General features: G+C 47.9%; 1 protein-coding gene across 1 annotated transcript in view; it reads right to left on the reverse strand.

The window, feature by feature from the left end:
* Positions 1 to 12,855: 12,855 nt before the first annotated feature.
* The window catches only part of LOC149341221 (oxytocin receptor-like), a 37,084-nt gene continuing 28,754 nt past the window's right edge, over positions 12,856 to 21,185 (reverse strand). The window contains exon 2 of the mRNA XM_089541945.1: positions 12,856 to 13,327. Coding sequence (XP_089398071.1) covers positions 12,879 to 13,327 — 449 coding nt within the window. The 3' untranslated portion in view covers positions 12,856 to 12,878. The remainder of the gene's footprint in view (positions 13,328 to 21,185) is intronic.

The raw sequence follows: 21,185 nt of genomic DNA on the forward strand, positions 1-21,185 counted from the left end.
TCTAAACTCCCTTAGCAGAGAAGACTGTCGCGTGGAGGCAGCTACAAACGGGCTCGTACCCGAACCTACACGTACTCAACAAAATGTATCCCACACAATACACTGACAAATGCCCTTGGTGCCAAAAACCACCCACGCTGTACCACATAACGTGGGCATGCCAGAGGATAAGCGTGGTACCCGTTATAACAAACCCGAGTGCGGAGCAATGGGAGGGAGTGCTCTCCAGCGATCGCCGAGTCGACCAAGAAGGTCTTATTCGGCGAGCACAACTGGCAGCAGCTTCCAGCGGAGCCCTGGAGCAGCCGACCTCTGTACAAGCATATGGACGAAGCCATCTGACAGCCGCAGAAGAAAAGGAAATCTAGAGCTTAATAAAGTTTTTCACTCACTCACTCACTCACTCACTCACTCACTCACTCACTCACTCACTCACTCACTCACTCACTCACTCACTCACTCACTCACTCACTCACTCACTCACTCACTCACTCACTCACTCACTCACTCACTCACTCACTCACTCACTCACTCACTCACTCACTCACTCACTCACTCACTCACTCACTCACCACATTAATATAACTTTAGCATCCGCCAACCACTCAATCAGCCTACTAAAGCACAACCTCAGACAGGCTCCCCCCCACCTGAAGAAACTTGCGTTCCTCACACTCATTCGTCCGAAGATTGAATATGCATCCCATCTAGGATCCTGAACAAGCCTATCGCATAGCAAACATTGAGTCCTTGCAGAACCGTGCTGCGCGTTTTATTTTTTCCGACTACTCACATACTACCAGTGCCACTGCCCTAAAAAATCGTGCCGAATTAGAAGACTTGTCTTTCCGCCGCAAATTATCACGAATAGCTCTTTTCCATAAACTGCATCACCATCCATCGCTCCACCACGATTTTTTCCTATCACCATCAGCCTTCTTTCCACGGCTCGACCATCCGCACAAAGTTAAGCGCATCGCGTGTCGTTCATCTGCATTTGCGAAGTCATTCATACCACGCACTATCATAGAGTGGAACGATCTACCAGCACACATAGCCACTGAATCTAACGCCTCCACATTTCTCGATCTCATCCGCAGCGACGTTGGCATTTGAAATATAGTGTTGATTGAAATGTATGTGATTGCGTCTGTCTCTCTTTATGGGCAATACGTACACGCTGTGTACGTTCATTTCTGTTATGCCTTATTGTTTTCTTAACCTATTATTATATTGCTTTCTATTAGCCTGTTTCTTTATCCTCTGGTGCCTAATTATTTTCCTATGTTATATTTAGCCTATTTATTGTTCATTTGCTTGTTAAAAATGTTCCTGTTGCATGTGACCCCCCCCCCCCCCCCCCCCTATGTAATACCCTAGAATGAGGGCCTTTGGGGGTATGTTGAATAAATAAATAAAGCACCCAAGACGACACCGTATTCACTTGACGCGCCTTTGTTCATTTCAAACCATTGAGCTGGCCTGGCGGAGTGGTTAGCGTGCTCACCTCGTACTCCGGAGGCCCTGGTTCGATTCCCTAGCCTAACCAGTTTCCTACTCTGCTCTATTAATTAATGCTTCTGGGATTTTTCGCTCACGGCCAACGCCTCCGACGACGGCACCGGCTTTTCTGCGACACGGGGCCCTTAACGCTGTCCCGTTAAAGCAGAGTGTACGCTCTGTGGACGCCACCCACCTACACTCTTCTTAATCGCATCCACAAGTCTCTGCCAACTTTTGATTAAGAACCGAGTGAAAGGAACGAAAATTTAGAAAAGGGTCATGGTTCTTAGGTGGGTTTAACGTCCCAAAGCGACTCAGGCTATGAGGGGCGCGGTAGTGAAGGGCTCATGAAATTTCGACCACCTATGGTTTTTTTAACGTGCACTATACGTTAGCTCTCACTGGGTTTGACGGCTTATACGGCATAACGCATTTCCAGTCAATTATTTATACCCTGCCTCGGAGCACGCAAGTGAAAGGTACAAATGCAATCCTCCCTGGCTTCTGGAAAGAAGTGGCACGCGCTTATTGTCCAGCAGGGGAACGCCGAAGTGATTTAGCTCATTGGTCAAACGGGGACTACGCCACCCTGAAGAGGGGTCAAAACTGGTTGTTTCGATGCAGGCGAACCGCAAAGGCGCCCGTTGCTGTGCGATGTCAGCCAAAATCCCCGGGTGGTCTTCACTACAGCACCCCTTTCTCTCTTTCTAGGCCCGTGTACTGTGCGATGTCAGTGCACGTTAAAGAACCCCAGGTGGTCGAAATTTCCGGAGCCCTCCACTACGGCGTCTCTCATAGCCTTAGTCGCTTTGGGACGTTAAACCCCATAAACCAACCAACCATCTTTCACTCCCACCTACCTCCCTTCCCTTACGGCGCGATTCGGGCGTCCAACGAGGTATGTGAGATTACTACTGCTCCATTTCCTTTCCTAAAAAAAAATTGTAGGACGCTTAAGCATCGCCTTTCAGCGTCCTGCCGGAAGTCCACGGAACGCCATCGTCCGTTCGGCGCGACCCTTGCCCGTTGGACAAATCGAAAATTGTTTTTTTCTTTAGGAAAGGCAATGAGGCAGTAACAGGATCATTTCTCTTGGTGGACACCCGAACCGCATGGTACCATTTTTTATTGCGAAAGCTATACTACACTCATCAACGGCCTTTCGCGTAGCGGCGGCCGGTAGCCACGTTTGACCTTTAGAATGACCTCTGACGTCATACCAGGGTGAGAGATGGGCTACCAAGTCGAGTCGTCGCGCAGCGGCATCCGGTAGCCACGCGTGACATTTAGAATGACCTCTGACGCCATGTCATGCCTAGTGACGTCATCGCGTGACGTCATACCAGGGTGAGAGATGGGCTACCAAGTCGAGTCGTCGCGCAGCGGCGGCCGGTAGCCACGCCTGACATTTAGAATAAGCTCTGACGTCATGCCATGCCTAGTGAGGTCATAGCATGACGTCATACCAGGGTGCAAAACGATCGCCGTTGTAACAGACGAAGGAGGGAGAGAAATAACCAGCGCAACTATAAACAACCCAAGCATAGCAGCAGCTGAAGAAGCCGCCATTGCTCTGGCAATATCGCACGGCAACGCAACAGGACGCAACCTCACTATAGTGACGGACTCCGAACAAGCATGCAGAAACTACACAAGAGGCAGGATCGACAGCATCGCCAATCATATTCTACACACGACGAGAAGACACAAAAACACTAACCATAGTATAGTGTGGGTTCCCGGACGTAAGGGGATGAGGGGCAACGTGGCAGCAGACGAGTTAGCTCGAGGGTACGTCAACTGAGCAGACTCAACACTTTGCACCACGGGCACCTTTGACCCAGTTACCCCCACGTACTCAGATATAATCGATCATTACAGGGGTCAGCGGAAACGCTACCCAGCCCCACACAAAAGGCTTACCAAAGAGTAGGCGATAGACTGGCGCAGACTACAAACCGGTACCTACCCGCACCTGCACAAACTACACAAGATTTTCCCTACACAATATGCAGACGAATGTCCATGGTGTCAGAGTAAACCTACACTAGAACATGTCACATGGACCTGCCCTAAGGCAGACTTAGAGCTATTCTAGTTCACTATACTTAGAGCCAAGAATAAACAACCCGAGTGTCATGCAGTGGGAGCACTTGCTGGCCAGCGAGGACGAGGAAACGCAACGATTTCTCGTACGCCGAGCCACGATGGCAGCAGTCAAGTGCGGCATCCTGGACCATTGATTGATTGATTACAAACATCTTTATTTCTTCAATGTTCTCAGAACATGTGGGTGGGCCGCCTAGTCCGGTAGTCCACTGGCTGCTGCTGCTGCGCTGGCCCTCCCCACCAGCCAGTGCGGACGGTCAGGATCATCGCTGAGCAGAATAGCCTCCCACTGCTCCTCCGAGGGGTTGGGAATGGGGTCAACTAAGGGATTATATTGGCAAGCCCACACCATATGGTAGAGGTTAGCTACCGCGCCACAATGTGGACACTGCGGAGAGTATAGTGTAGGGTACCTCTGGTGTAATTTAGCTGGTGTTGGGTATGTGTTGGTTTGTAGTCTCCTAAGGGTGTTCTCTTCTAACTTGTTGAGGGATTTGTATACCGGGCGTCTCCCCCTGATGACCATGAAGGGTGCCGCGACCTAATAGGTTTAGCAGTGTATGCTGACAATCTTGCGCCATACAGAACAGCCAGAAAGGAGTACCCAACACCACACAAATCCTGGACCAAGGATCGACCACGGCGCCCAGTGAATCGCAAAAGTCAAGAACACTTTAAATTTATCAACAAAAGTCGAGTCGTCGCGTAGCGGCGGCCAGTAGCCACTCGTGTCCTGTAGACGCGGCGCACAGCGTTCCTTCTGTTGGAGGCGCTGCGCTTTTGCTTTCGCAACCTACCAGGCTTAACCAAAGCTAAGCTCCCGCCAATTTTTTTTTTTTACGCATCCCACGATTATAGGTCGCCGGTTTAAATCCCTGCAATGAGCTAGGCTCTTATACTTAATAAATTTATCCAGCATGAAACGCTGAATCGTATGACACTATCCGGAGCAATCTGCGGCAATTTTCACGCAGCCCCCAATGATTTCCGACACGCGGTGCCGACTGCTACAACTACTACGCGGACGACTTTTAGATCGAATGAGCTGTACACGCTGCTGTGTAAAGCGACCATTTCAGTGATGTCTGTTTTGCGCTGTGAACCGTAAAAGTCAAGAACACTTTAAATTTTTGTTCGCCTATTGCTCTGCATAGGCGCTTTTGTTTTGTGGCGCCAGCGTGGCGTCGCGTCCTTACAGGGCCGGCCTCAACGCGCCATGTTCCCCCTGCTGCAGCGTGTGCGAGAGCGCCTCTTCGAACAGGCGTGCTTGGACAGGGTAACGCTCCCCGAAGACGAGTTCCTGCGGCGGTGGAGCACCCGCTTCATCGCTGTCGACGGGGGCCGTGTGGCGTTGCGGCTCCTGCCTTATTGAGTGTGCTGTGTGTGCGCGGTAGTAGTGCAAGCTAGTTGTAGTGCGTGCTTTCCCCGCGCGTTTTGGACACTACTGAACACTGCGCACACTTGTGGTGTGAACACTTTTGTGCGTAATATGGCGACTGTATAGTCGCTTTATTGTATCTTTTTCGTGACTTGTGTTACCGGGCGACGCCAGTCGCTGTGTTGCAACTTTGTTTACTCTGAGGGACTGTGATCCCTTTTGCGCATTCTTTGGGTCCGATAAAATTCTCTTCTTTACGCTGTGTCGTTGCGCTGTGGTGGTCGAAACGCGCACGATAAAGCCTGGTTGAAAAATATGAAGCTTAATCTTGTGTTGCGCTGCAAAGGTCCTGTGCAGCCTTATCATTGCCTAAAATGACAGGTGTGCTCCTGTGCGCATATATGCTGATACGCACATATTCGCGTTCGTGAACCTGTTGCGAAGATATTCTCTCGAATGCTGGAACGGATGCGTGTTCCTTGACCGACTTACCACAACCTCCTCACTGCGTCAAGATGAGGTTGACCGTTTACGGCTACTCGGAAGTAACCGACGTGGAGGAGCGGCGGAGATGAGCCCACCAGGCCCATCGCTGACCTGCTCCACATGGGCAGTTTCTTGAACAGCGGCGTGAGGTTGGGTGGCGGTTCCGGTCGGCTGTTATTAATGTCCTCAAGCCAGCCAAACCACACCACCCCACACCGCAGCTGCTCCCCGCACGCCAACGCCGCCTCGCACTCCTCTCGGGTGCCGATACTGAGCCTCTGCCCAGCGCTCGGAACAAAAGTGCCTTGGCATTCTACGACGCGCGAGGTGAGAAGAAAAGGAGCGGAACGAGGGCAGCTGGCTTGGCGCGCCAGGCAGAAGCGGGGCCGATCGGGACAAGCGGCCGGCCGTGCGGCTTGCCGCGGCCGTGACCTAACGGCACTGTTCGGAAACAATGCGGCTCTTCTGATTGCCGTTATCGAAAGGTCCGTGGGGCCGGAGGCGCTGAAAGAGTTGCGGGCCGGCTCTATTATTTCCCAACGCCAAGCGGGACAATCAGCGCTTTCAATTACAGAGGGAACGCACTTCGAGCACTTGGACTCCGTAGTTGTCCGCGAAACGCGCTGGCCCAGTGAAGCGGTACTGCTGAAAGCGGACGGCGCCCAAATGTGCCTAATTAGTGGTTCCTGTACGCAGTAGGTCAGCGTATTCGAGGAGCCCCCGCAACGAATGTTTAGACAAAACAGGAAAGAAGGGTAGCATCTCCATTTTAACGCGAGAGCGTTAAAGGCCCTACTCTCCAGAAAATCCTGTGCCGGCGTTGCCATCGTCGGCGTTGTGTGTGAAAAATCGCAGGTATGGCTCTGGCAGGCGGTCCCCAGAGAGGCAGGAGGGCCACCTAGGTCACGTGACCTTGCGGCGTCGTCACAACCTGCCCACCGGATAGCGAGCAAACTGCGCACCGTGGCAGGTGGCAGTTAATGATTGGTCGCTCGAGAAGAGCAACCTGGGCCGCACAAGGCCCACCGCTGCAAGCACCTGCCATCGCAGGGCATTGGAGCAACCCTTAGTCGCTGTACCCTGCGCCAGGAGGGTTATGAGGACTTCCAGGAATCTGTGAATGTAAAGTAGAGAATGAGCTTCTGCATATATCACAATTAACCAATTGCGCTATCGCGCCACACCCTTAAAATGACGCTTAAGTGTCCCTCTCCAAAATTTTTAGGCGCATCTTACGAGAAACTATAAGACCAATAGGCAACCAGGACCACCTGTTAAGGAACTGCCCTCCGTACGCAGTCCGCCAACACTGCGCCCTCACTACAGCGCGGCGGGGACCCCGGCCTGCCTCCATCCGGACTTGGTCCTGGCCGGCGTCATCTGCAACCATCGAGCGAGCAAGGAGCCTGTTTGTTGCATGCTGTTTGTTGTGGGCTCGTCCGCAACCGGTTCTGCGACGTTCGTCGCGGTGCTGCCGCCGGAACAGGGAGACAGAGAAGTTAAATGGAGGTAGCCCACCCCATTTTTGAAATACCTTTTCCGTTCCATTGCAGTGCCTGTACGTGTGACCAAGTAAAGTTAAGCGTACGGTTAAAAAGCGACTTTAAAAAGAAATATGCTGGTACTTGTGGTTAAAGCTTCGGTTTTTGTAAGTGTGAAACGGAAAACAATGAAACGAAGAAGGGCTACAATATAAGTGTTGCCACCCCTGGTATCATCGGTTCAAGAAAACATACGCTTGCCAGAGAGCAATGAAGATCAACAGAAAAATGGTGTTCAATTTGCGGATTTAGGCCAAATCTGGATTAGGTGTGCTAGCGCTGTATGGCAATTGTTTTGCATCGTTTATCCTCCTCCTGCCGCTGAGGTCACGTGGCCCTAGGACGTCATCACAACCTGCCGAGAGAGAGAGAGAGAATGCGCGCGCGCGTGTGTGTGTGTGTCTCTGTGTGCGTGTGCGTGCGTGCGTGCGTGCGTGCGTGCGTGTGTGTGTGTGTGTGTGTGTGTGTGTGTGTGTGTGTGTGTGTGTGTGTGTGTGTGTGTGTGTGTGTGTGCGCGTGTGTGTGTGTGTGTGTGCGTGCGTGCGTGCGTGCGTGCGTGCGTGCGTGCGTGCGTGCGTGTGTGTGTGTGTGTGTGTGTGTGTGTGTGTGTGTGTGTGTGTGTGTGTGTGTGTGTGTGTGCGCGCGCGCGCGCGCGTGACAACACACGAGGACGGTGTGAAGAGAACGACAAGCAGCAGCGGCGCATCTGTCGCTGCCGCAAATTACAGCCCGCGGGCTTCAACGTACGAGGCTGGCCTAAGCGAGAGAGCAATGTCGGGGCGGATCCTCGTCCCATTATGCGGGCAAAGTGGCCGCTCGTTGCCGCGAGCCACAGAAGGCGCGGTACAGGAACATGTTCCATTTGAAACTGAAACCGTAATTAATATACGCGCCATAACGTTGCCACCGTTGTCAGCTTGAGGGAGGAGGGGAGACTAGATGGTCGATGCGTTGCAGTTTTCGCAGAGTAAAAGCATCGCCTTCGTAATGCGGCACCAGGCAACGTAGTTGCTTTCTCTGAACGCTGTTGAAGCCATTGCAAAAGCGAAGTGGTTGCATGACTCACCGCGAAAGAGCCGTAGAATCTAGATAACACAAAACAGAGTCCTGGTACTCTCTAGGAGATTTGTTCATTTGATTCTTCCGTTTCCTGTGTGCGTGTAGCGATTCACATCCCAAGAAGGAACGAAGTGCCTCCGCTTAATTCCTGCTATTTGCCCTGCAGACAAATCCGCTCATCCTCGTGGGAGCCATTTGCATGTTTCTGGTTTGTTTTCCCAGATAAATGTGACGCTGAATAATATAAGCAGCTTCGTCGACATTTTTTTCTTTTGTTGGTTTAGAATTACCTCCCTCAGTGGCTTGCAGTTTGCACGAAGTTGCGCAAGTCCCGGGTTTTGCCCGGGCAGTGAGAATCGGTTTTCAACTGAAACCTCTTTCTGAGCCGAAGAAGTGGACAAGACACTCTGGAAAGGGCATTCATTTGCATGCATTTTAATTCTATCACAAAAGTAGGATACGACATAGGGCGACACACATATAAGGTAGCATGGCCTTGACTATTCGATACGTCGATAATCCACGATCAACTTGAGCACCCGAGCGGGAAGACCAGCTAGAAGTAATAACATGCATGTACAATCCAACGTACTAAACATGAGTGTGCTTTCGAAACACCTTTACAATAAAATTACATCAAGTTACCCTGTATCAACGAATTGCAAACCTGAAATACGCTCATCTAGCTCTTTGGGCCTATTCCTGTGTGCAATCAATAAAGCAAAAAAGAGGATAGATGGGCGACATTAAATATTTGTCGGTCGGATTTGGGTATCTTCAAAAATTTCAGCGCTCATGCTCAACTGATATCTAGAAAACACGACGTGATATTATGCTATGTGCGCCAGGCATACGCTATTTCAGGAATCAGACCCCTTGCATCGTCCTCGAAGCACGTCGAACGGGCTAATGCGCTTATCATTATAAGCTAAGTCAAACTTTTAATAACGTAATCTCCTCTGACAAAATAGTACACTGCTTCAACAATTCACGACAAAACAAAAACAATGAGCCGCACGCTTCCGTTCCATTTTCATGAACACCAACAACAAATCACTGAATCCCCACTGGAGCAAAAAAGAAGTGAACATAGACGTTGCTGGCTTTTCGCTTCAGATTTCAGCCACTACTCATATCACCACACATAGAAATAAAAAAAAAAGAAATATGAAAAAAGACACGTGAGCGCCACACCAGAAAAAAAAAAGGGGGGGGGGGGAGCTAAGCAGCTTCCACAAAAACTTCGTACTCAAAAAATAAATTCGTCCTGGTCCGGGGTCCGGGGTAGACCCCGGGGTGGACCCCGGACCAGGATGAATTTTTCTTTGACTACGAAGTTTTTGTGGAAGCTTTTAGCTCTCTTTTTCAGCCGTTTGGCTGCGCTTCGGTGGATGCCAATGAGAACATCACCTGTTAGCTTCTACAGGTCAAGCTTCTAATAAGGGAGCAAATTACTCATTGGCATCCACCCAAGCGCAGCCAGATGGCTAAAAAGGAAAGCTGAAAGCTTCCGCAGAAACTTCGTAGTGAAAGAAAAACTCATCCGGGTCCGGGGTGACCCCGGGGTGGACCCCGGACCAGGACGAATTTTTCTTTCACTACGAAGTTTTTTTTAGCCGTTTGGCCGCGCTTGGGTGGATGCCAATGAGTAATTTGCTCCCTTATTAAAAGCTTGACCTGTAGAAGCTAACAGGCGATGTTCGAAGCCGCAGATTGGAAGCTCACTTCTTGTTTTCGAGTTTCATTCATGTATATTAGGATCCAATATATTTTGCTGAGTGCGCATTCCCGCATATAGCATTTTTGTTAAGTTACCTCCTATTGTCATTCATTCAGTTGGCGCTGAAGGGAAAGCTACAGCCGTGGAAGCGCCAACAAATTGGTTGAGGCTATGGTATCAAAGGTCTGAGATGCGAGAGCGGATGGTGAGTGGCTTGCTTCCGTCCCTTCAGAGATTCCACAGCCTCGCGTGCGACAGTGAAAACGCAGGTCAATCGCGCGTTTGTAAGCAAAGAAAGCTTTGATAATTCGGCCTCCGGTATGCTAGCGCGAGCCACAGCTTGTACTAAAGTGCCGACGAACTCTAAGAAAAAGCTAAACTACACCGGCCATATGGGAAAGTCGTAGACATACCTTCATTCCATTAAGGGACTCATACGGAACATATGTCGCCAGGTCCCTGTAAGGCTAATCCCGCCTTTACATAAACAGCGTCACCACATCTAATGAGAAACATTTTACACATGGGGTCGCCAAAGTTCCCTGGTATGACATTTATCGACCGCCTCTACATCCGGCCTACTTAAACATTTATCTTTCCCAAAGAAGGAGGAAGAAATAATTTGTTATTCAAAAAGTCCATTTCAGCGTCCATACTTCCAAGGCATCTATCTACTCGAGCGCAGAGCCTTTCGGTACACCTTGGTAGACTGAAGATGCGAAAGTTGCTGCGCTGACTCCGTTGTGAGCTGCAGCATGCCGAATGTGTAAACATAAACTTGCAGTCTGCTATTACCTCTCACAGGAGAGCCTTTAATTCAAGGAAACCCGCTATTCGGACGTTACAGAGCAGTACCTTCGTAGCACTATGAATAGATGGCATAAGGTTCAACAAGGGGAAGCTTTGGGCCAGTTGGTGTGACATGTTGGAGAGGAGGAATAACCGCGAACTTGACAGGACTGAAGAACGAGACCGCTCGTCCTGTCCTCTTCTCGTTCTTCAGTCCTGTCAAGTTTGCGGTTATTCCTCCTCTCCAAGACGGCATAAGTTGTGCAGCGCAAGAAACACAAAGGACGAAAAACGAGACACGCGCGACTTGACAAAAAACTGTTTCGTATAGTTTCGTAGCTTACAGAATACTTTGCTAGAAAACTTTACACTTCCTAATAAATATAGCGAGAGCATCATTTAACAACTGAATGTGTGAAACAGCGGAGTTTAGTAATTTAGTGCCACTGCACGTGAGAGGACGGTCACGAACTGCTGAGAACTGGTTTGTATAGCTATGGTAATTCTTCCACTACAGCGCCTTTTTTCTCTGTTCCTTCTTTCACTCCCTATTCATACTCTCTGCAAGGGTGTGGTAGTAATGTCTACGGAGAGCTGAAGCCTTGCATTTTCTCAAAAAAAAAAAAAGAAAAGAGAACCCACCTATTGCCTTCGGCTAGTGTTCGATATTAAAACACGCAGGTTCATCATACTGCAGCTGTTTCAGTTTGCAGCGCCATTATTACCATCATGTCTTTATAGACCAGCGCAATTAATACAGTAAAGTGCAGAAATAATGTGCATTAACACTGAGAGGAAAATGAGAACAAAAAACAATGGAAAAATGCAAATTGGAAAAATTCTCAGCTTGGCCATCCGTCCAAACGAGCGACGAGAAACCGCATAACTGCGTTAGAGTAGCCCACACATTTATCGCTAAAAGGAAAAAGAAAAAAATACACAGCCTTACAGTTACGCGCTCTTGGATCACTACGCAGTCATCGAAGGCAGGGCAGGAGTTGACGAGACGCGTGAGAGAGGCGCTGTTTCATGGGGACCTCCTGGAACTACGAAATCCTGGAAATTCAGCTAGACAGCTTTGACAGACACGAGGTCTGTGACAGACACGAGACAGCTAGACAGACACGAGGTTTGTGGCACGATGTGCGCTGCCCAAACCCCAGATTACGCCTTGAGAACACAGGAGGTCATTCACGGCGTTGCTCGTGCTCTCTTGACAAAGCTGGAGGTGTCAAAAAAGTCGCGTTCCTTCTAGCTTCATTCCAACTGCATATCTATGGTCTTATGATGTTTCCTTCCATGAATGCAAATAATCCGTCTTGTCTGTCTAGCATTGATAGTTTGTTGTTCCTGCTTTTAAGCGGCTATTCGTAAGGAATAATTTAAAAAATGGTGGTATTTTTAAGCTGCTATTCTTAAAGAAAATTCAAAAACGGCATTATTTACTCGCAATATTCAAAACAGCATTGGGAACACTTCTACATATCTTGAAAAGAGCCAAGGCACTTGCCGCTATAGGAAACCCCAAAATCATACCTTTGAGGCCTGTGGAGAATGTAGCGACATTTCGTAGAGGCAGGCAATAGTACAAAGCGAGGCCAAAAGTATAACCAACAAAGTTTGTACGTGTTTTTGATATCGCCGACAGCAATAAAGTGAAGTAATAAGCGGCTGCAGCGGAGCCACACGTGCTTCCTATAGGGACTGCAACATCGATTGAGAGAATGTTTGGCAAAAACTTGATCATACGCTATTCACTTTACACGCTCGATTCATTCGCTTTATACACACGATATCTAACAGCGACAGTGACCACCAAGCGGTTATTGAGCATAGGCCTAGCACACTGCGCAGTTCGTGGTCCGCAAACATGTCACCACCACCACATGAAGCTGAGCTGCTGGTGGGACAAGTTTTGTCGGTCACTTCTCCGGGCAAGAGTCACGGCGTCACCGACGTTTCGCAAATGCCAGGGTGGGTGGTATGCTCCACGGTTCCACCAACGAGGTGCCGGAAGGTTATGAAGCCCGCTTCTTGGTTTCTAGCACGCTGCCATTCAAAAGGCCTTTAGACACGTTTCAGACATCCTAGGCCTGTTTTGGTGTTTTCCTGCTGGCCCACGCGATGTTCCCACTGGTGCAGCTTAAGTGAGCGACACTTCGAGGTCTTTGAGCCTGCGTTAAGATGGAGTCCCAAGCAGCGGATGCGACGCAGCTCATGAGCGTACATCAGAGACGCTAGCACGGCAACGTTCTCAGTGACGCCCGTTTCGAACAGAGTGGGACGCAGGGGATCACGTGTTGAGGAGCTCCTCGCTGGACCGGCGTCTGCAGGGCGACGGGTAGCCACTGTCTCCTCCGCGCCACGTCCTAGGGCTGGCGGCTGTCTGTGGCCCGAGGGTAGCCATGGGTATCCGGTCTCCTGGAACCCCGTTCTTCACGCGGCTCTCGGCGCGGCCGCAGGCGGTCCGGAGTCCCCTGCCGCCGCCGCCGCCGGGTGACTCGAAGTCGATGAGTACGGACCCGGGGTGCTGGATGAGCGTCACGTTAGCCTCGGTGCCCTGGGTGGTGAGCTCGGGAACGATTCCACTGGGGGCCGTGCCGGGGCTCACGTTCTTGGCTGGGCAGCGGCACACCTGGTGCTTGAGGGCGTGCATCAGGTTGCGGTTGAACAGCAGGTAGATCCAAGGGTTGACGCAGCTGTTGAGGCTGTTGAGCAGCATCAGGATTGTCACCACAGCGTCTGCGCGGGTAAAAGAGGCGAAACTCGTTAGGACTGGTGCTTGGGCGAGTTGGTATGCCATTTTCAAGAATAAAAGCGCGAAATAGACGAGGACTTAGGGAAGACACACATAGACAGGCGCTGACTTGCAAGTCAGCGCCTGTCTGTGGGTGTCTTCCTTAAGTACTTGTCTATTTCGCGCTGTTCTTCTTGATAAAAGATATCAAGGAAATAAAAAAAAATACTTGAATTGAGGACACGCAAAACAACATTTTGAAAGCAAATATATTGATTAAAAAAAAGGGCTGATGGTTACCACAAGTTGCTATACCGAGGCGACAGTGTATCCAATGAAGAGGTCTGGGCAAAAAATTGAGGGCAAGATGATCATGTCGCTTTCTTGCCGCTGTGTTTATCGCTCGCGCTACAATTTAACAACTTAAAACAGACGCCGTTATTAAATAAATGTTTTCCTCGTAAGTTGCGTCGGGTTTATTGGCGTATAAGTAGTTAAGGTGGTCACGCATCAATTTTTATCCAGCCCACCTCTGGGTAATGAGTACTGCACACTCCGTCAAGGACCTGCCTAGTCCTTCATTACTCTTCTTATAGTGTCTTAGGTTAGCATGCTTCTGTTTCCTGTTTTTAAAATAAAACGGCTAACCTAATTTACTTAGCTTCAAGCTATAACAACTAAGGTAGGCATGCAAGTTTTAACATTTCGAAGCCGCACATGGGGTTATAAATGACGCCTTAGTGGCGGGCTGCAGGATTAATTTTGACCATCTAGGGTTAACGGTCGTTCACATCGCAAATCACAAGGGCGTATTTTTTTTTTTTTTCATTTCGCCTCCATCCAATGCGGCCGCCACAGCCGGAATGCAACCTGCGTCCTTGGGCCTGCGGAATCCAAACAAGGCCGAGGAGGGCCCTCAACAAGTAACTGCACGTAGATCGTAAGGGCCGGGCGCTGAACGTCCCAAGGTACGACTGGAATAATTATAACCTTGGTGTTCGTCAGGCATTCTTCGCCATGCGTTCATAAATGCACGCAGTCATGAATATATGTTACCAAATTTAATCTCTGGTAACATTTCGCATTTCAGTGTCACCATTATCATCGTCACAACAAATACTGTAGAAGTGACAAAAAGCATTCCGTTATGACAAGGAGCGAGTAAAGTTCTCAGCGGTGCCCGAAAGGGCCGCGCGTCCACAGGATTATAAGTCCAGGATTAAAAATTAATCACACGTAAAAGTCAATAGAATTATAGAATTGATGCACAAAGAAATGACGAGTTTATAGATAACACCGTTAAATTGGAGATTGGTTAGAGAAGTTTAAAGAAGAAATACCGAGCACGGTGACACGTGCCAGCTTCGTATCCCGTTTCAAAGGGGGCACTGCTAACACCGATCTATTTATTCGGAGTAGAAGGAAGCTAAGGAAAAAACACGGTAGGCCTAACGCAGGAGCAGTGAAACGAAGATGCTGGGCAATGAGTAGCATAGCTCTGCGCAAGAATGAAAACTGCGCAAATAAGGCCACAGGAAACACCTCAGATAAGTTAGTATCTGTAAAAAAAAAAAAAAGAACTAGAAGCCATTTAAGACGAAAGTGCCTTTTAGTGAACTTTAGTAATAAACATTTTCTAAACATCATTGTAGAGCACTAAAGGACGTCCTTTGAAAGTAGCCCGGAAGCCTACATCCTTACTATCTCCAAAATATTGGTTTAGTGAGTTGCCTTGAGGGATTACTTCGACTAACCCCATCCACTGGCTCTAGTGACGTTTGAACGAAAACTGTGAACAACTCCATCTTTTAATGCTCTCAGTAAAAAAATATGATTATCTGGATCTTCTGGCTATGTTGACTTTTGTCCGGCAGCAAAAGACGCATTTATCAGCGAGAAAATTGGATTTCAATATTTTGCCACTAGTCGACTCAAATTCGAGACGTCTTTACCGTAAAAGACGGATTGCCATTCAATTTAAATGAAGTGCGGCGTAGTTGCCTCCGAGATCCTGGCCCAAAAATTGCATTTCACTTGCGAAATCGACCGGTGATGGCGAAACCTGGAATTTATTTTTTGCTCTTCTCTAGCTTATAACAGCTACGTTTTCGGCGAGTACGATCAGTTTGTGATTAGAAAGCACCACTATACGGCTACAGGCCAACTTCTATTTGTCATCAGTTTTTTTTTTTAAGCTTTAAAGCTTGATGCATCACGTTAATAGCAACCCTTTGCCGGAAAAGATGGCTATTTTCTGCAAACAGTAAGCGTTTTTTTTTTCTTTTTTGCCTGTCTAAATGCTTCGTCGAGAGGCCCGAAAACGAAGCAGATTGGTTGAAGTTTCGATTTTGCTACCTTTGCTGTTCAAACTATCAGCATCTCGTATGGTTTCAGAGCTATATAGGACCGCGTCTTGTCATTCGATGCCAGCGCTTTACACGCCCTCGGGCCAAACCTGAACCAACAAGAGGATATGAAATTTCTGGCCAATATTGAATCCAGTTGCTTGCCCTCGGGAATCTTGCATCCGTACGGCTTTGGAAGGCAAATATTTGGACAGAAATGGTATTTCTAAAAAGAAAGGACATTTCGACATTTCCGAAAAGAAAGGACATTTCCGAAAAGAAAAGACTGCTTCCAGCTGGCTGAAGGAATCTGCTGACGCACTGAAGTTCTGGATGCTTCCTCATTTTACTCGCGCTATCCCCGCGCAGTTTTGGCCATGCAGTGCAGCTATTTTGCTATTTATTTAATGACGGCGGCAATGCTGCACAATTCTGTAACTCTTGCCTCAGAATACGTTCCAGAGGGGGGAGGTCTGAGCAGATGCGTGTTGAAAGTGCAAGTTTGTGCAAATCAACAGCTGAGACAAACATTCTTAAAGCAAAGAAACTGTAGAAAAGTAATGAACAATTTTAAAAAACAAACCGTGGATCTTGTCGTAGTGTAAGTGCTTTCTCATTACGATATTTTGGAGATTGTTATAGTATAAGAGTGCCATATGTGTCGGTATATACCAGGTGTTTCAGCGAACACTTTCAAAAATTTTCATAAATAGAATTTTCGGGGTAAAGATATGGCTTTTGCAGCATAGTATTACCAGTGTTGGCGGACACCAGAAAACCGGTGAATCGTATTAATTAGTAAACTGGTTAACTAATTTTTGATAATTAACTTTTTAACTATCGCAGTTAAGCGCCTAGTTGCAATTAGATATTTGTAGCCAGTCATTGGTACCACATCAGTTTTTAGAATTTCGAAAATGCGATTATCCTTGGCACTGTGGCTCGACAAAATTTGGCGTTTTCGACTAGTTACGTGCACTGGAGGGGATGCTTTGCCTGCATGCTTTCGATAGCGCATGCATTTTTCGCACGATGCAGCCAACTTTGTCGAGCAACAGCGGTGACGGTAATTGCGTTTTCAAAATTCTAAAAACTGATATGGCTATTACTAATGACCGGCTACAAATCTCTAATTACAACTAGGCGCTTAACTGCGATAGTTAAAAAGTTAATTATTAAAAATTAGTTAAACGGCTTACTACTTCAGACGATTTACCGGTTTTCTGGTGTCCGCAAACAGTGGTAATACTATGCCGCAAAAGCCATACTTTTACCACAAAAAGCCTGCTTTCGACAATTTTTGAAAGTGTTTGCTGAAACACCCAGTATATCCAGAGACAGGAAACGTAATGGAGTAGAAACAAAGACTCTGGTGTACGAAGTGTCAGGTTGCATATAGCCCAATAATGTCGCAAATCCAATTACATGAATTACTGTCGTTCACTCACAGCAATGATACGTTGCTCGCTCTTTTCCCCTGTTTGCGATAGAACAACGACGTCCTTTAATAAGTCTTTATTTCGCCGGAATTTAAGGGAGAGGACGTCAGAATAAAAACCTATGATGAAATTGACTCCCTTCTAGGCCCTATGCATATAGGTTAGATGAGAAAAACCTCGAAGGTACGTTCTTATGTCTTGGGCAGAAGGAATGTGGCATGATTAGAGTTAAAATTTTGAAGTTTAAATAAAGGTTAAGGGGTGAGGATGTCATGTTTGATTGTTTGATTGTCATGTTTGTGCATTCTATGTGTGCATCGCTCCTTTAATGCATTTAACAAGTCATTACAGCCTGTTGCCATTGAAGAATCAAATTCATTACCCGAATGCATCGTAATCGAATGCGATCCATGTAAGTTCCGCCAATTGCTGTTCTCATACTCAAAAACCCAATGTTGATTATTTTTGCCTTTGCGTTTAGTCCTATATATTTCTCGCTACCCTCTCTGATGGGTTCATGTACATTTTCCTTTTGTAGCCTGCCAGTATATGTATATAGCACTGAATGTGATCTAGCCGCCGTGGTGGCTCAGTGGTTATGGTGCTCGGCTGCTGACCCGAAAGACGCGGGTTCGATCCCGGCCGCGCCGGTTGAATTTCTTTGGAGGAGAAATTCTAGAGGCCGGTGTGCTGTGCGATGTCAGTGCACGTTAAAGAACCCCAGGTGGTCGAAATTTCCGGAGCCCTCTACTACGGTGTCTCTCATAGCCTTAGCTGCTTTGGGACGTTAAACCCCATAAACCAAACCAAACTGATTGTGACCTATTGTATTCTTTTCATGTAAGACCCCCCTACCCCGTTGAATGCCCCATCACCTAGGGGTCTTGAAGGGTCAATGAATGATGATGATGTTCAACAGGCCGAAAATTTGATGCTTTTGTGTGGCAACGTTCAAGTTAGACACAAGGTATTCTAAATAACCTTAAACGATATGAACGGTATTTAAAGCCTAAATTTAAGTCCGTCAGGCACCACTTGAATTATTGGCGGCATAAATTAGCTGGACACCCAGAGAAATGTAAATAATTTTGCATTATCAAAATCTCACATGAAAAACAAAAGCGACTAATACAGCATGTACATACTAAAGAGTACAAAACATCCGAACTAAAAAAGTAATGCGATACCAAGGCTGTAAACTTGATTTTATATTTTAGTAAGAAAACCTGTCTAGAGATTTTTTCTAACTAATCATCAGGACAAGGAATCAACCTAGAATAGCGTTGCGCGCACTTAGTGCTACACAGTGACGTTGGAGCCGTAAAAATAAATTATGGGGCTTTGTACCAGAGAAATCAGGTGAACGCGGATAACAGTTATTTCCGCCATCTTCGTGTGTCAACTCCCCATGAATGATGGCGTGCCTTTGCAGCTCGTCATGCTCGCGCCGCTGACAAGCCACAAGTTTAAAGGGACGCTATGCAATAATTCAAGTTGACCTGTATCGATAGATTACCACATTCTAACATCAAGAACACCACTTTCATGGGAAACGGACCTTTTATAAGCCAGAGAAAGGCAATAAGCAAGGTGCAGATGTCACGATTATCGGCCAACTTCACAAGTAAACTGCATGCGCCCACACAGTTATTTTTTTTTTTATAGCGGATCACGGAGTCCTTTTCAGTGTACACGTTCAGATTTTGATTTGAGGAGCGGGAAAAGTTTAACGAAATTTTCACAGCAATAAATGCATCTTTTGCTACCGGACAAAAATTAGCATACCCAGAATCAGGCATGGAATTGGTTTTTTACTCATAAAAAGATTCGCTATAGCTCTCTTCAATGTCCTTTTAGGATGAGGGGCGTTAAAGTTCGAGTGTGCAACCAAATCCCACATCGCAGAAGCTTCGCTTGCACCCAGAAAGCCTGGCGTTTCTCTGAGATCAACCCAACGCTCCAAACCGTTTCTGCTGCCGCGCAGACATGCTGTGCTTCCGGGAATCTAGATCTCAGCACCTTGTCGAACCCGCCGAGACCACAACAGCGCCCAGCGCCGAGGGATACAGCTGATGCTTGTAGAAGTGGTGCGATCAATAAATCCGCGCGGCAACACTTTGCCACAAGTGCAATCCATCCTCCTCTCCCACTCCCACTGCTGAACTATCAAGGAGTCAGAGTCACAACAGGAGAAACTGAAGTCGCGTTTTTCTCAAAGTGTACCTTATTCAACAACATTGGCAAAAAAAAAAAGAAGCGGGTGGCGTAAAGCTGTGGCGGGTGGCGTAAAGAACGCATCACTGCGTTTTACCCACCGCACACGCCTTAAATGTGGAGTTGGAGAGCTGGTTCAAAGTGCATTCTACACTTTCTACTTCTCAGGGAAGCTAAAGTGAGTAAAGGCTTCTGAAACTATCATTCATTAATAGGCCCACAACACGTTGGAAATAAATGAAGAAGCTCGTTCTACGTAGGTTCTCATTTCCTGTCCCCGAGCAGGTGTGAGGAATTGAGATATAGGCGGTTATTTATTGTGCGCAGTTAGTTTTTAAGCATGAAATGCTTTCAGCGTTAATTATGGGTAAGTTAAGGCGAACGTCTTACGGCACCTGCGGCAAACCTAAAACCGGACATGTAGGAGAACTAATTCGAAATATTCCAATACTTTCCGTCCGACTGGCATCCAGCATAAAAAAAAATCTTGAGCCATGAGTAGGATTCCAACCAGCGGCAGCGCAAACAGAGCCGCTTTGCATCGCGATGCCTTCGGCCACTGCGGCCGTCGCCGCTGTTTATTTTATTTTATTGCGTGGAAAAACTACTGAGGAAAAACCAGAACCGACTCATGCCTCAGGCAACCGTGCCGCATAATACGATCCCGCCATACCTCTGCACTCCACCGCAAACACGCCGGTCAAAATTCTGGAAGGCACACGCACGCATCGAGGAAAGGTATAACCTGCCAGGGTTCTTCCTACGCCGCATATGCTCCCCGCATCAGAGCGCACTGCACTCGAAGCTTCTTGCGCTTCGTGTTCAACTGGTAGTTGTTGTTGTTGTTGTAGCCTTTGACAGAATGGTAGCTTCCCGCGCTGTGTATTAGATATCGTCGTCTTCATCTTTCGGCAGTTCGTTCCGTGCCGCGAATTTTCGCGAGTGTCGCTGCAAAAGTGGTTGTCAGGAAGTGAAAGGCGCAGTAACTGTCTCACTTCTTCCTGTAAACCTAAACCACGCCACATGGCGGAAGGGTTGAAAGAGAGAGCAAAACAAGGAAGAGATAAAAGTTGCAAGGTGTTAACGTAGTTCGAGTAGACGTGCGAAAACATGTGTTCGTTCTTCGCCTCTTCTTTTTGGAATTTGCATGTGCACGCAACCGCGTTTCTCGCTCTTCACCGTCCCCTCTCCACTGGCGGCTGCAGGGCGCAACGCCATCCTCCCATTGGCTACAGCTGGGGCGACGCCCCTCCGAACTTTCCCGAGCTTGCTCCCATTGGCTCCAGCTTGCGCGACTCTCCTCCGAACTTACCCGAGCTTACCCGAATTACTCCGGTACGGCTGGAGTAGTGCTTTCCTACTAATGGTTGCCGTGATGGAAGGCTCCGGATTAATTTTGACTATCTTTGGTTCTGCAACGTGCACTGACTACGCACTGCACGCGGATATCTTCTGCATTTCTCCTCCGTTTAAATGCAGCCGCATCAGATCCCGCGTCTTCGGTCTCACCAGCCGAGCGCTCTAACCACTGCGCTACCAATGCGGAGGCCGCTGAGGAGGGAGCGAGCGCTATGGGGCTTCAAAAAGCGAGAAGGACCTTATGAATGCAGTTACAGACGTTGGACGCGCTGCCCAGTACAGAAAAAAGTGAGCGGTAGCGCTTAAAGCTGCTGCACTGTAAGGGGTGTAGCGCTCAGAATACAGCTAAGTGCTAACTAGTAGGCTGGCTAACTAAGATTGAATAATTCATTTTTTAACTATTACTGCTTGTCTGCTTATTTATTAGTGCGTGTAGCCCACCGTAAGTACTGTGCATATCAGTTTTTAGAATTTCGAAAACGTAGTTATCCTCTGCGCTGCACGTG

This window comes from Amblyomma mixtum, chromosome 5, assembly GCF_055824585.1.
Source record: "Amblyomma mixtum isolate Tamu chromosome 5, ASM5582458v1, whole genome shotgun sequence".
NCBI classification, from domain to species: Eukaryota; Metazoa; Arthropoda; class Arachnida; order Ixodida; family Ixodidae; genus Amblyomma; species Amblyomma mixtum.